This window comes from Pinus tabuliformis, chromosome 5_1 (genome assembly GCF_031772625.1).
Source record: "Pinus tabuliformis cultivar Carrire ecotype Pingquan chromosome 5_1, CPIR1, whole genome shotgun sequence".
Lineage (NCBI taxonomy): Eukaryota > Viridiplantae > Streptophyta > Pinopsida > Pinales > Pinaceae > Pinus > Pinus tabuliformis.
The window spans coordinates 717,976,843-717,992,731 of record NC_142305.1 but is presented as its reverse complement, the minus strand read 5'-3'; the positions used below and the strand labels follow the sequence as shown (position 1 = coordinate 717,992,731).

The following is a 15,889-nucleotide window of genomic DNA, read 5'->3' as shown; positions in this document are numbered from 1 at the left end:
GATGAATTTCCAATAGGACTTCGTCTCATGAGAAGTATTTCTCATCATATTAACTTGATTCCTCGATCAAGCTTACCATAAAAGGAACCTTACAAGATAACTCCAACAGAGAGTGAGGAAGTAAATAAACATGTATAGGAGTTGTTTGATAGAGGATTGATAAGAGAAAGTTTGATTCCATGTGTTGTAACAAAAGATATTGAATCCAAAGAACATAGGTGAATGGAGAATGTGCACAGATTCTAGAGCCATTAATAGGATAACCATCAGGTATATATTTCCCTTGCCAAGGATGGAAGATATAATTGAATTTTTAAGTGGTGATGTATATTTCAAAACCATAGAATTTAATAGTGGTTATCATCAAATATAGATCAGGGAGGGTGAAGATTTGAAGACTACTTTCAAGACAAAGGATGGATTTTTTGAAGGGTTGGTTATGCCATTTGGGCTCACCAATGCCCTTATAAAATTCATGAGGCTCATGAACGAGGTCTTACAACAATTCTTGGAAATTTTTTATAGTATACCTTAATGATATTTTTATTTAAAAAAACAAAGAGGAGAACTTGGAGCATGTAAGGAAAGTGTTGCAGCAATTAAAGGAACAAAAGTTGCTAATCAACTTGAAGAAATGTACATTTATGGAGGATGAGTTAGTTTACTTTGGATTTTTTATCTCCAAGGAAGGTTTGAATATGGATTCTGAAAAGTAGAATGCTATCTTGGAGTGCAAAACACCTCAGTATACTTTTGAGGTGAGGAGATTTCATGGATTAGCAAGCTTCTATCTAAAATTCATTAGGAATTTCATCTAGATTTGTGCAACTCTTACTAAGTCCATCAAAAACAGTAATTTTAAATGGACAATAACAATATGGAAAAAAAATTCAGATCTCAAAAGGAAGGTACTTCCAAATTTTGATAACGTTTACCAAGTTCACTATGATGGAAGTGGGATAGAAATTTGAGTAGTTTTATGTCAAGAAGGCAGACCAATAGAATTATTTAGTGAGGATTTGAATGAAGCTAAGAAAAATTATTTTGTATATGATCAGGAATTTTATGCTATTGTGTAGCCTTTAAAGAAGTGGAGACACTATTTGTTACCCAAGGAATTTTTCTTGTTTACTAATCACAAGGAATTACAATATATCAATAGTCAAGGTAAGTTGAATTAAAGGAATTCTAAATGGGTTGAATTCTTACAAGTTTATATATTTGTTCTGAAGCATAAATCTATAAAGTCAAACAAATTTGTAGATTCTTTGAGTACGAGAGTGTTGCTACTCAACATCTTGTCAGTGGAAGTGGTGAGTTTAGAAAGCATGAATGAATTGTATGTAGGAGATGCTGATTTTGGATAATCTTGGATAACTTGTAAAGAACCTCGGAGTCTTAAAAAAACCATGTTATTAGAATACCATATCCAATAATGGTTTTTATTTAGAGATTAGTAGATATGCATTCCTTGAGGGTTAATGAGGCTAGATATTATTAAGGAACCAGTAGGTGGAGGATTGGGTGGACATATTGGCATGGATAATACCAAAATGTTGGTAAAGGAGAGTTTTGTTTTGCCTAGCATCAATAAGGATGTTTGAAAGTTTGTTGAGTGTTGTAGATTTTTCCAACTAGCAAAGGGTAGAAGTCAAAATACGAGGTTGTATACGCCATTGTTGGTACCAAAAAGACCATGGGAAAATGTGTGCATGGAACTTATCTTGGAACTGCCAAGGAGAAAAAGGAAGCATGATTAAGTGACAATAGTTATAGATAGCTTTTTAAATATGGCACATTTCATAGAATTTAAAAGGAAAAGTGATGCTGCTAAAGTGGTTGTTTTATTCTTCAAGGAAGTAGTGAGACTTCATGGTTTTCCAAGAACCATTAGTTTCGATGCGGATATAATATTTCTATGTTATTTTTAGAGGATTCTATGGAAGAATATGGAATCTAAACTATTATAAAATTAATGTTATCAGCTGCAAACATATGGATAGACTGTAGTAGTGGACAAGAGCCTTGGAAATTTATTGAGAAGCTTGAGTGGTGAAAATTCCAACCAGTGGGATATGGTCTTAGCATCGGGAGAGTTTGTATACAACAATTTGGTGAACAAATTCACTGGTGAGAGTCCATTTCAGCTTTTTTATGGGTGGTCACCAAAGGGTGTTTTGGAATTGATATAGTTACCATATTTCGAGGAAAGGAAGAGTGTTGGTGGAAGTGATTTTATAGATAGCATGCGGCAGAGACACATGCATGTGAAGAAGAGATTGCAACAATGAAATGATAGGTACAAGGAGAAGGAATATTTGAAAATAAGAAAAAAGGTTTTCACTAAGCGAGAATTGGTAATGGTGCATCTACAAAACTAAATATTTCCTAGGCATACCTAGAAAAATTTGAAATAAAAGAAAATAGGCCCATGTAGAATTCTTCAAAAAATTTCTGAAATTGCCTATAAGCTAGAGCTACTGGGAGACTTGGGTATCTCTCCAACGTTCAATTTGGTTGATATATATGAGTTCCATGAAGGAGAAAGAAGTGAAGAGATAGGTATGCCTGCTGAGTGAAAGGAACATTTACTAGTTAAACATGTTGAAGAAGTGGAAGAAATCTGTGACACAAGGATTGGAGATAGGACTTACCTAAGGGAATATCTAGAGTATTTGGTAAAAAGGAAAAATAGGGCATATTAAGATGTGTCATCGATGATTGAATAAGATCTAACATGCCTACAAGGGACTTAACTCTTTGAATGAAATACCACATGAGCTGGTACATGATATCTTTTTACCAAGGGTGTCTCATGGAAGAGCATCCTTGGCCTCGAGTAATTCCCCTCAACCAAAAATATTTTTTTGTTTGATTTTGTCATAAGTGCTGTTACTCCCATGTATTTTATGTGTCGATACTCCTATTATTTTAGTTTCTAAAGTACCCAACTGATGGTTTTTTCTACTCCTGTACCTATGTTGGATCGAAGTGACAACTACTTTTGAATTGCTAACACTTCTAGGATTGCATGTTGATACTCTTATTGTGTGGAGTCACTGACACATCAAAACTTTGTAGCTTTTTGGTTGTGCTACTATAGGACATTTACTACTAGAAGTGTTACGAGAATGATATGTAGCTTACAATTTTTTGTTTGTCTACATACTCAGAGGAAGTGAATCGATACAATTCTGGAAGGCAAAGATATCGACAACATGGGAAGTGATTGTTTCCAGTTGTAATTTGAATAGGTCAGCAACATGAGGATAAATTGTGGGAACTTGAAAGAAAAGGGACTTTTGGAATTTTTGGTTTTTGATTCTAGATCTTGGAATGTTGGCATTTGTTTTAGTTGTTGTGATTTGGAAATAGCACAACCAGTTATCGTATGAGTTGGCGAGGGTGTTTTGGTGGTTGTGTGGAATTTCTCTGTAACAACATAGGAATTGAAAGAAATCTAAGGACCCCACTCTCAAATTTGAATTCTTGTATGTAAAAACACATTCTGAATGAGTAAAAAAAATTTAAATCCTCTTATTGTTCTCGTGAGCATAATCGAATTACTCTCGGATCTTTCTTTGTGATTTACTAATTTGAATTAATTAATACAGTACCCAAAAAACAAATGGTCGGGGTTGTCCACATTGTAGCAATGATTACGAGTCTCTAGTTTGCTATGAAAGCTATAGAGGCTTGGAATGTGTAATTTTGATTTACCTTCAGGAGGGGTACAACTTCAGCCCATCATGTGAAACATTCAATTATGGTAAGAATATATTTATGCTATCTAGAGGAATGTAGATTTTTCTCATTGATAACTTCCAAGCCTCATTGTTCAAAGGGCTTTCTAATGAATATAGGTTGTAAATGGATTATTACACACTTTTGGCATGTTTTTCACTTATAAATTTGAAAACCATTAGCTAATAATATCTAGCTCTTAGGATCTTATGGGTTAAATGATTTCATCAAAACAATTTCCTCCAGAAGTTATATCACATAATTTTCTAAAGACTTTATTAATCTCTTGATTCTCGAGACACCTAAAAAATACACCATGATAGTTCTCTCGAAACATGATGTCATTCATGAGCTAGTTGTTGAAAAATGCAGCAAGATATTGTCAATTTGATTTTTCCATGATTAAATTGAGAACATTTGAATTTTCACATGAGTAGACAAATTGGATGTAGTTAACTTGTGTGACATGTCTTATGTCACCCAATTTACTTAGTAAATTTGATTTGGAGGAGTTAGAGTTCAGTTAAGCAAATGTGATTGCTAATTTGTAGCAATCAAAGTTAGTTATCTCAAGTTGCTTTTAGTTAAACTAGTTCCAACTATTGGAGGAAACAATGGAAGGTCAGTTGTGCAAGGGGACTTTAGTCAAACTTAGTGATAATCCAGTTAACTGATCAATCAACCCAAAATTGCTAGTGCATGCACAGAATTCAAGTTCCCAAGATATGGTGAAGATTCCAAGGAAGTGTATCATTAGTTGTAGACTAGTCTTGAGTGTACATGTGTTGCACGTAGTATGATTATCAACCTTGGGAATTACACAATCCATTTTAGATAAATTCCTAAATAATAGGGGCCTAATTTCTCAAGGAATTGCACAAGGAAATAGGGGCTCAAGCAGAGGTGGAAATTGACTAAGTCTGGGTCAGATCTTATCAATGAATAGAGAGATAGTTTATGCACTTGAAGGTTGTGCTCAATTGAGCAAAGTAATTGTAATACATCTCTATTCATCATATTAATGAAATCAATAATTGGGGTTTCTAGAAAATTACTTTCCCCAAGAAAAATGTTGTCTACATGTGTGTTATTCTTATTGCATGTCTGGAATTTTTTTTCTAGATTATGAATTAACTTCCACAAAGCAGTGAACTAGGCTTGTGTCTTGTGATTTTGATTAAAAATTCATGAGAATTTTCAAATACACACCATAATTTCTACATGGTATCAAAGAAGGATTCACACTAGAGTAGAAATTTTGAAGTTGTCTCTCAGGAGGTCAACAAGATCTCTTTAGAGCTGAGAAGATGGCCTTCAATGGACCGAGGCTAGAGTATGCCTTGGAAGGAAACTCTAAATTCATCACACAGAAGGATCACATGGAGGTAGTATTGGATGACAATGGATTTCTAGAATACATCAAGACAGGTGTTGTAAAACTAGCGGAATATGTTGCCTGGAATCTTGCTCAGTGGAAGAAAGATGTATCCAAGGCGAGGAGAATAATATTGGAGGGAGTATGGGATCACATTGTCCCAATTATCAACAGAAAAGAATCCTCGTTTGAAAAGGTGAAAGCACTAACATAATTGTTCGAGAATAGTAATGACCAGAGAAAGTTGGCACTCAAGGATAAACTTCAAAGTATCAATATGGAGAAGAATGACACTATTCCGCAGTATCTAAGTAGGTTCAGTCATTGTCATGATGTACTTGGCGAGGTTGGTGTTAATTTTCCATAAGATGGCCTGGTAAACCTAGCCCTTCTAGGCCTTCCCAAGAGGTGGCATAGCTATTAAGTTTCGGTGAATGGGAGAGAGAAACTACTAAATTGAGAATGCTTATGTTCTGATTTGGTACAGGAGGAAATAAGGAAAAATACCAGAGATGGGACTTCATCCAAGGGCAAGGATGAAGAAAAATTTCATTTGTTAGAAAGGGAAAGAAGGGAAAAGGTTAGAAATCTCAATCCAAACCAAAGTTTAGGCAAGGGGTCAAGAAGAAAAATTTGTCCAAAATTAAATGTTTCCATTATCATGAATTCAAGCACAATTCCATGAAGTGTGCACACAAAAAGGCAAGAAAGAAGACCTCGGGAAAAGCAATAGGTGAAGCCTTGGATTCATAGTTTGATATTGACTTTACCCTTATCACATTCATGTCAAACACAATGATGCGGAGTGAGTGGTACTTGGACTCAAGTGCATCATTCCACATGACAAGGTGTAGAGAGTTTTTGAGTGACCTAGAGGACAAATATGTAGAGATGCACATTGATCTGGGGGATTATAGAAGGTACAATGTGACTGAGCTTGGTACAATCACCTTTCAAAGGGAGTCAGAATCCTCTCTCAGGATCAAGGATGGCATGTTTGTTCCAGACCTAAAGAAAAATATCATCTATGTTGCAGTTTTGTAAGACTATGGTTATGATGCGATCTTCAACAAAGAAAAGGCATTCCTGAGACACATAGCCATGGGACAGGTGAAGCAAATCAATGCTCATGTGAAGACCATGTATAATCTAGATGTGGAAGATTGTGTTGCATGAAGCACAAAGGCGGAGAAGGTGCAAAGCCGCAATGTCGATGAACTTTGGCACAAGATACATGACCACTTACATCATGGAACCTTGAAGATTATGCAACAAATAACCACAGGCCTCCCCAAAGGAGCACTTGAGCAGCAGAATGTATGCAAATGATGAACTTTGGGGAAGTACACAAAACCACATTCCATGATAGGGACAACAAAGCACATGAAATCCTGGAAAGTATCCACTTTGATGTCGGTGGGACTCTCTCAACAACATGCACTGCTAGACAAAAATATTTTGTTGCTTTTAATGATAATTTCTCATGGAATTGTTGGATATTCTTCATGCAGAATAAATATGACACATTATCCAAGTTCATAGAATTCAAGGCACTGGTTGAGAAATAAACTGACAAGAAAGTGAAGGTTCTTAGCAGTGATAGTGTAGGTGAGTACATGTTGAATGAATTTAAAAATTTATGTGCAAAAGAAGCCATTCGACAAGACTTTACAACAACCAACAACACATATAATAATGAGGTGGATGAGAGAAAGAACCATAGTATTGTGGGAGCAACAAGGGCGATGTTGCATGACCAAGGCCTACCTCTGCATTTGTGGTTTGAAGCATGCAACACAACAGTCTATCTGGAGAACCATAGTCCTCATCTGATTCTGGGCATGATTACATTGGAGGAGGCTTTCTTAGGGAGGAAGCTGGATGTGTCGCACTTCAGGATTTTTGAAGCATCTCTTTACTGCCATATATCCAAATAATCAAGGAAGAAGCTTGAGTCGATCGGAGAATTGGGGGTATTTGTGGGTTACACAGAACTCCACACAACGACTGTGTGTGCTTGTCATCCCTTAGAATGAAATTTGTGATAAGGGATATAAACATTGATGAGGAGAAAACGATGTTGTGCTCTCTTGAGAGGGATATTCAAATCCCGGCAGAAAATAAGCTTTTAGATCCAAAAGAGGAACCTCAATAAGTTATGGAGCAACCACAAATTGAGGAGCAAAGAGTGGAGAAAACCACTCAAGTAGAACCATCCAGAGAAGGAAGAAAAATAGCGCGGTAAGTTGAGAGACTTGTGTAAGATGTGAGGGAGAATGTGGGTGCTCCTTCAAATAAGCGCATGCAAAGAAGGTCACCTGATTAGTACACTAGCTAAATGGCTCTAATGATTGAGCTTGTAGAGACTGAAGCAATCCTCTTTTGAGGAAGCAGTAGAGAAACTTGTATGGGTTGATGCAATGGTGCAAGAATACTTTTACATTGTAAAGAAAAGTTTTTGGGAAGTGGTCCCGAGACCAACAATTAAATCAGTAGTAGGTTCGAGATGGATCTCCAAGGTGAAGCAGATATTAAACAGGAGCATAGAGAAGTATAAGGCCATATTTGTGGCCATAAGGTACTCTCAAGTTTATAGAATAGACTATGAGGAGACCTTTTCTCATGTAGCAAGGTACTCATCCATTAGATCAAATCTTTCTCTGGTTATGCAAATTGGGTGGAAGATCCACCAGATGGATGTGAAAACAACATTTCTCAATGTGGTTATTGAGTAGGAGGTGTACATCGAGAAACTAGAAGGTTTTGAGACATTTTATCAAGAGTCTCATGTGTGTAGACTCAAGTGAGCATTGTACGGTCTCAAAAAAGCACTTCGTGCTTGGTACACCGGGATCAATAACTATCTAACTGGTTTGGGCTTCACCAAAAGTGAAGTGGATGAAAACCTCTATCATATCTTGGTAGAAGATAATTTTTTTATTATTTTCTTATATGTTGATGATTTAATTTTAACTGTTGATGAGAAGTTGATCATATCTTATGAGGAGGACCTTGCAAGGGAATTCGAAATGTAGGATATGGGTCTCATGCACTACTTGCTTGGGTTGGAAGTATGGCAAAGTGATGAGGAATTATATGTGTCTCAATGCAAGTATGAAAATGAGATACTATAGAGATTCCACATGGAGATTCATAAACCGATGGAGACACCTCTAGCGACTAACTGGAGAAAGCAGGATGCCACATTAGGTGAGGAAGTGGATGCTACCATTTATCGAAAACTAGTGGGTGCATTGATGTATCTTGTGAACACACGACCATATATGTGGTATGTAGTCAACCAGCTAAGTCGAGCTATGGTTAGGCCAACAAAATTATTTTGGAAGACAGTTAAGCATGTTTTACTGTACCTTAGAGGCACTACTGAGTTTGGACTATGGTACAAATGGATAAAGGGAGTGAAGTTGTGTGGCTTCATATATGCAAATTGGGTGGGGAGTGAATCAGACTGAAAGAGTACATCAGGTGGAATTGTGTTGGGTCCACAACTATTTCCTAGTACAGTATGAAGTAAAGACTTGTGGCACTCAGCTCGGCAAAAGAATGTATGATTGCAAGTCAAGAAACATGTGAGGTGATCTAGATGAGAAAGATACTTGTTGGACTGTTTGGTCAGATGATGGATCCAATTGTGATCTATTGTGGTAATTAGAGTTGCATCAAGCTCTCTAAGGATCCTATTTTTCACGATCGATCCAAGCATATAGATATTTGGCATCACCATTTATGGAACTGTGTGTAGATGCGGATAATGTTACTACAATACATCATGGAAAATTTTAGGGGCTAATATTTACAAGTGGGCTTATATTCCATGGTTTTTCTGAAAAAAAGATTCGCCAATTTCCATATTTTCTAAAAATGATTCGCCCAAATTTTATAGTATAAAACTCTTTTACCATAAAAATTGCCAAAATTGTATGAAAACTATATATAAAACTATTAGAAATTTGAATTTTTTACAAAGATATCAACAAACATTTCATAATTTTCAATTTGGAGTCTATTAAGCTTCGCCAAGGTTTTTAAGCTTTAAGAAAAAATTTCGTCCTTAAATTTTCCCTGCAATACAATCTGGCATAGGAACAAGATGCTGACATTTTCAAAAATGCCTTGTCAAGAGGGATGTTTGAGTTGGATAGGTGCAAGATAGGGGTGGTTGATAATCCCTTTCATGCTGAGAGGGAGTGTTGAAAAATGGAGTAAGAAATTCTCAATTTGATTTTTCCTTGATTAAATTGAGAAAATTCGAATTTCCATATCAATAGACAACTTGGATGTAGTTAACCTGCATGACATGGATTGTATCACCCAGTTTACTCAGTAAATTTGAGTTGGACAAGTTAGAGTTAAGTTAACAATGTGTGATTTCTAATTTGTAGCAATCAGAATTAGCTATCTCAAGTTGCTTCCAGTTAAACTAGTTCCAAATGTTGGAGGAACTAGTGGATGGTCAGTTGTGTAGTGGGACTTCAGTCAAACTCAATGATCATCCAGTGAACTAATTAATCAGCCCAAAATATCTAGTTCATAAAGAGAATTCGAGTTCCCCAAATATGGTGGAGATTCTAAGGTAGTGTAACATCAGTTGTAGACTAGTCTTGAGTGTACATGTGTTGCATGCAGTCTGATAATCAACCTTAGGAATTTCGCAATCCATGTTGAGAAATTCCTAAATAATATGGGCCTAATTTCTCAAGTAATTGCGCAAGGAAATAGGGGCTCAAGAAGAGGCAGAAATTGACAGTGTCTGGGTCAGAGCTTCTCAATGAGTTGAGAGATAGGTGATGCATTCACAGGTTGTGCTCGATTGAGAAAAGTAAATGTAATACATCTCTATTCGTCATATTAATGTACGTATTGGGGATTTTATCACATTTCTTTCCCCAAGAAAAATAATTTGTGCATGTATGTTATTTCTTATTGCATGACTGGAATTATTGTTCTAGAATGTGAATTAGCTTCCGCAAAGCAATAGAGTGGGTTTGTGTCTTGTGATTTTGATTAATACTTCATGAGCAGTTGCAAATCTACACCATAATTTCTATGTTGGTAGTAAGAAGACCAAAACTAGGGCTTCTTTCTACTTGGATTCAAATGAATAGGTAAGTATCATGACAAATATATTGCTTCAATTATTGTACTGGCAATTTGTTTCAACACAGACATATAGAAATTCTTACATGTAGAGTAACAATTCATCATCAAAGCCTTTCTCTAATTAATCAATTAGGCTTAATGATTTTCTGATAATATACACATACATTGACCACTAAATATGGATTTGGGTTTGATATTTAAATTGTACTCTCATATTTTTGTTCCATTTCCCCTTTCTCTCACCAATTTCTTTTTGCATGAATAGTGACCTCATAGCTAGGTGGGACACTATTATCCTGATATGTTTTTTCATAATGTCAATTCTAAACTGTTTGAGTGCTTTATAAACATTAAAGTATTATTTATCTATGGTTGGATAATTCAATTCATCTTCTTGTAGAATAGTGCTCGTAAGTGAAATTGGGCACTCCTTCCCTTGCACATATTTTTAGGCAACCATGACTGCAAGGGAAGGATTAAAGGAAGATGTATACAATGAGAAGTCCTTATTAAAGTCTAGGCTATGTAGTGCAAGTGTTATAGCTATGGAAGCCTTAACTTTGCCAAAACCATCCTCTGGAATATAAGTCCATTTGAACTATAAATATTTTTTGATCATTTATTGAAGAGGCTTGATGATCTCAATGAAGTTAAGAATGATCCCTGGCACAAAAATTAATATTTTGAATGGAAAATTACATACTCTTCTTGCTATTGGGCACTGGGATCTGTATAATAAATTTTATTCCTTTTGGATCTATTGAATTTCCATCCTTGGAGACAGCGTGTTTAAGAAATTTACTCTTTGAAACAACAAAAATTAATTTCTTAGGGTCCAAAGATATACCATATTTTCAAAATATTTTGACCTCTTCTTGGAATAAAATGTGATGTCATCTAGGTATACCATGACATTATGATGATTCTTCTTTGAACGGAGTGTCCATAACACATTTCAATATTTCACTTTCATTTATTAGTCTAAAAGGAATTGTATGGTATGTTTGTGCCCCCCACTTCATATGGGAGGTAGTTTTTAATTGATTAAATTTAACTCCCCGATAGTAGATGGAGAACCCATCCAATAATGCAAATGTAATGTATCATAAATAGAGACAAGTTGAAATATTTTGACATGTCATATTTGCTAAAAAAAACTTGATGTCACATTAACGAGAAGTAATGATCACATTTTTCCCTTTAATCCTAAAATCTTGTAAATACCTTCAATCTCAAAATCTTATAAAAATAATTAATATTTTCCCATTTATTTTTTTAATAAGAAACTCAAAAATTAAAAAAGTTCACTTCGAAAAATCAAATACTTCAGATTAATTACTAATTTATTAATTTAATTTAAATTAATAATTAATTATTAATTTATGAATAACCTTTGTTTAGTTATGATATACTCATCCGTTTCTTTCTCCTTTTGAGAAATGTAAAAAAAAATGTGTATACCAAAATTGCAAGCATAAATAGAAATTTGAATTGATTTTATAATTCGAATTGATTTCATCAATAACCATGGTTTGTGAGATGTGTATCCTCCTCGTCCTTTTTTGAGAAATGTACAAAAGAAAGTTTATACAAAAATGTGGAAGGATGAACAGAAATTTGAAGAAACCAGCGATACGAGGGAGGGACATTGAAAGGACACCAAACTGTCGTGATAAAATCATGGTGGTGGGAGAGAAACGCATTGTTTTAACCATTATCAATATATTCAATGTTTATATATTTGTAAGGAAGAAAGATCCCATCCTAGATTGTATTTTGGAAAAGTAAGAAAATTGAAAAGGTAAAATAAAATTCATTATTTCCTTATCAATGTGATAATATCATAAATACAAATAATATTCCAGCACTATGGTTTAAATTGGGTTAAAATAATACCATAATTTCAATAATTTACGTAAAATTGTATTAAAAATTTGGCATATTAAATATACAAAAGATGATGCATATTTTTGGCATGTATATATTAGAAGTGATTTTTGGTATATGTGTATATTAGAAGTGATTGTTTTTATGTGTTTTAGGTTGTGAGTTTTTATTGTGAGTCTATAAATGTGATTTTAGAAATAGTTATTTTTATGTGTGTGAGTTGTTTATGAGTCATAAATTCATGTTTTTCTAATTTTATCATCTAGAAATTAGTGATCTATAACTATATATAATTTAGTGTGTGATTTATGTTGTATGTAATTCCTTTCTAATCTTCCTTCAAATTTACCATTGTATAATTTAGTGTGTGATTTATCTACCATACTGTAATTTAGTGTGTGATTTATGTTGTGTGTAATCCCTTTCTAATCTTTCTCCAAATCTACCATAGTGTAATTTAGTGTGTGATTTATGTTGTGTGTAGTTCTTTTCTAATCTTTTTCCAAATCTACCATAATGTAATTTTGTATATAATTCCTTTCTAATCTTTCTCCAAATCTAACATAGTAAATAATTCAATGTGTAGTTTATATTGTGTGTAATTCATTTTTTACCTTTCTCCAAATCTCCCATAGTGTACGTTTTAGTGGCATTGTCATACACAACTGAACTCTCTGTTTTATATGTATAATTTTGTTTTATATGTCTGATATTTTTTAAAGAGAGATTGCATCGTTTGAAGTATACAAAATGATTGTCGACGGGACGACTACGATATATGTATATATATATTTCATCGTGATGTCAGAGACGGTAGATGATGAGTTAAACTTTTCAGTAATGTTACTTTGAAGGTTTATGACATCACGGAGTGCAAAGTGATATGATATACAATGTAATGTAATGTAATGTTGTGGACGACATTAAACCAAAGGAACACGGCCAGAACGCGGTGAACAAAAAGGAATGGTAAATCCGTTATTATAATTATTCTTTCGATTACATTTAATTTGCAGAGGTGAGGAGGTCTATATTCGGACGAGACTGCATATCTATGCACATTAAGGGTTGCAGTGAATGTGCGTGAAATGCATATTCTATTCCACCTGGACACCTGGTATGATGTCCGCCTGATATCGACGGGATGAGCGGGTAGATGATGGAGGCAAAATAAAGGTGTCGCGTTCTCTGTTCCTCATCACTTGTTCAACTTCGTTTTGGTCGATCCTGTAAGCGGCTCTCACCACTTCCTCCGGCATTGCCTTCAAAACCGATTGCCTTCCTGCCAGAGACGACCGCAAAGAACTGCAACAACGCATGATACCAATTTACCCGATGAGTATAATTGCTGAACAGTACATCATATTAGCAGCAGTGGTAATAATTAGGTTATACTTACAGGTCTGATGTTGTGAACGTTATCCACTCCAACCCTTCGTCTCCTGCTTCCCTCATGACTGCGTAGAACTGGGGAATGACGATGAACTGACCCTCTCTCACGCGCCCATTAAACACATTCCTCCCTTCGTCTCCCACCACCTCCATTCTCCCCTCCCCTCTAGTCACATACATTATTGCGTGCGCGTTCATCCTCCACCATGGAACAGACATTGCTCTCTGCATTCAAATTTCATTCATTTGATTTGGAAACATTAACATTATTATATATATAAAAGTGAAGCGGATCAATAAAGGTTATTGCTTACCGGGCGCAGAACAACCCTCTCGGCTCCTAATCTCAAATACTTGAGTACAGGAAGTTTGAAGCGGTTGACCATATTCATCCGTCCCCCCTTTCTTACGTAAACATCGGCATCCTGCGGGTTGTCAGCATTGTGCCTTACACGCATTGCACACACAAGCTCTTCCACGCCATTCTCCTTTACAGATGAACTATTTTGATTTTGAACCAATCCAGCAGCAACATCATCGTCTCTCCCCCACTGCCTCTGTCTCCCGTAAGGAGAGAGAGAGCGAGATCGAGGGGCGGGTAACCTGAGTCGTCGGCCGCGTTCAACCCTCGCAAAGCGTCGTGATCGCTGATTCTGTTGAAGCCTCCTTGTAGTTTCATCATCCACGCCCAACGTTTCAGCCAAAGAGCGCGTGCTAAACCCTGCAAACACATTGCCCCCACTTCCTCTTCCTTCTTCCTCTCCCTCCTCTTCATGACCACGGAGACCAGATGATGACCCTTGCCCAGCCAGAGGGTGGGGCTGTAAATGTATACATTTTTACCCCCTCAGTCAGCCATGAAAGAATTTATAACATAGTTAAGGATGATTGTTAGTGAATTGGGTGGGATACTTACTCGGTAACTCCTGCGGCCCTGATTTTGAGGGTTGGATACGTCGGCAATGGCTACGATTTGGAGAGGTTCGTTGCCATCGTTGTAACACCAGTAGGCTGCTCCTGCAAATATGGCTATTACGTCTCCTCTCCTCACTCGCCTCACTTTCTGACTTGAGTCTTCTTCTTCCTCGCCCTCTTCTTCCCCTCGTCTCTCTGACCTGCGTCTTGATCGCCCTTGAAACGAAGATTCGTCTTCTCTGTAAGTCTCCGGACACCCCGGGAACACAATGCCCAGTCTGCCCTCACCTGCACATGCACGTATAGAAGCAATTATAATAATAATAACAAATTTAGGGAATGATGCGACATACAGAAAGAACTTACAAGTTGTATTATTAGAGTACCTCGGTGAACATAAAGCAGCAGAGGGGCGTTGGGATATTGAGGCAGCGACATGGCGCCCCTTTCGATCGTCTTTCTGAAGAAAGCAACGCCTGCGCACTCCAATTCCTCGTTGTCTTCTGGGTTCGACAACTCGAAAGTGCCACCTTCCGATCTTAACGATTCCGATTCAGACGGTTCGTGGGTGCTTAGCCGCTGCAGCCTCCGACATGCTGATGATCTTTCATCATGCCGGTATTCCTCCTCCCGTCCATAACGAAAGCCTCTTCTTCGCTGGGCAGTGACAGAGGATAGCGAAATAAGGAGAAATGAAAAGTAGAGCATCAGAAGCGCTGATCCCACTCTCATCTTTCGCTCCATTTCGGAACCAACGGTTTTGCTCGACGGACTGCTGCTTGCTTTTACTCAATCCAGTCGCTGTTTCTTGTATAGTTGTGAGTATGAAGTGCTCTTCTTATAGCATATGCTGAAGGCGATATCATTAAGGCTATGGTTCCAACGCAGAGACACATGGGCTCAGCGATGCAGAAGAATTCTGTCGCGTGCGATGCGGCTCTCCTCCGGCGTGTCGTGTCGCCGCAACCTGCCCAGGTTAATTAAAAGATACTTCCTCCCTCTGCCTTTTAATTTACCATTGATATCACCACTCAACTCGCCAATTCTTCTCTTTCTTCTGTTTCGTTAAAAAATTATGAGTTATTCCGTCCCTTTATTAAACGCATGCGTGCTTCGGCTTATTATAGTTGCATGATGTGCAAAATTCATTCGCGTAAAGGCTTTCCCTGTTTTGCGAATTAAAAAATCTGATTTGGTGTAAATTGAAAAATGCTAATATGTTGTAGCATATGGTTATGCTCACTACATTAATGCATCATTGAATGAAATGGATGGAAATAATTTCTTGCATATTTATATTTTAAACCCTTCGAATATTATTTCACCCGATTATAATTATGCCTTTTGTTAATTACAAGGTATGAGGATTAGATAAAATAAAATTAAAAATAGAAATGTTTGAAAGGTACATTGAAATGTGTTTTATTTTCTGCTTTATATTATTATGTGTTACAT

General features: G+C 36.4%; 1 protein-coding gene across 1 annotated transcript; it reads right to left on the bottom strand.

Annotated features, from left to right (window-relative positions):
- Window positions 1–13,224: 13,224 nt before the first annotated feature.
- On the bottom strand, window positions 13,225–15,226 carry LOC149166922 (11S globulin seed storage protein 2-like). The gene is made up of 5 exons (XM_089430300.1): window positions 14,821–15,226; window positions 14,436–14,722; window positions 13,834–14,340; window positions 13,527–13,744; window positions 13,225–13,432 (listed from the first exon to the last, which is right to left on the bottom strand). Exons 1-5 carry the CDS (start codon window positions 15,176–15,178, stop codon window positions 13,225–13,227), a joined length of 1,578 nt encoding a protein of 525 aa, XP_089286426.1. The 5' UTR covers window positions 15,179–15,226.
- Window positions 15,227–15,889: the final 663 nt, after the last annotated feature.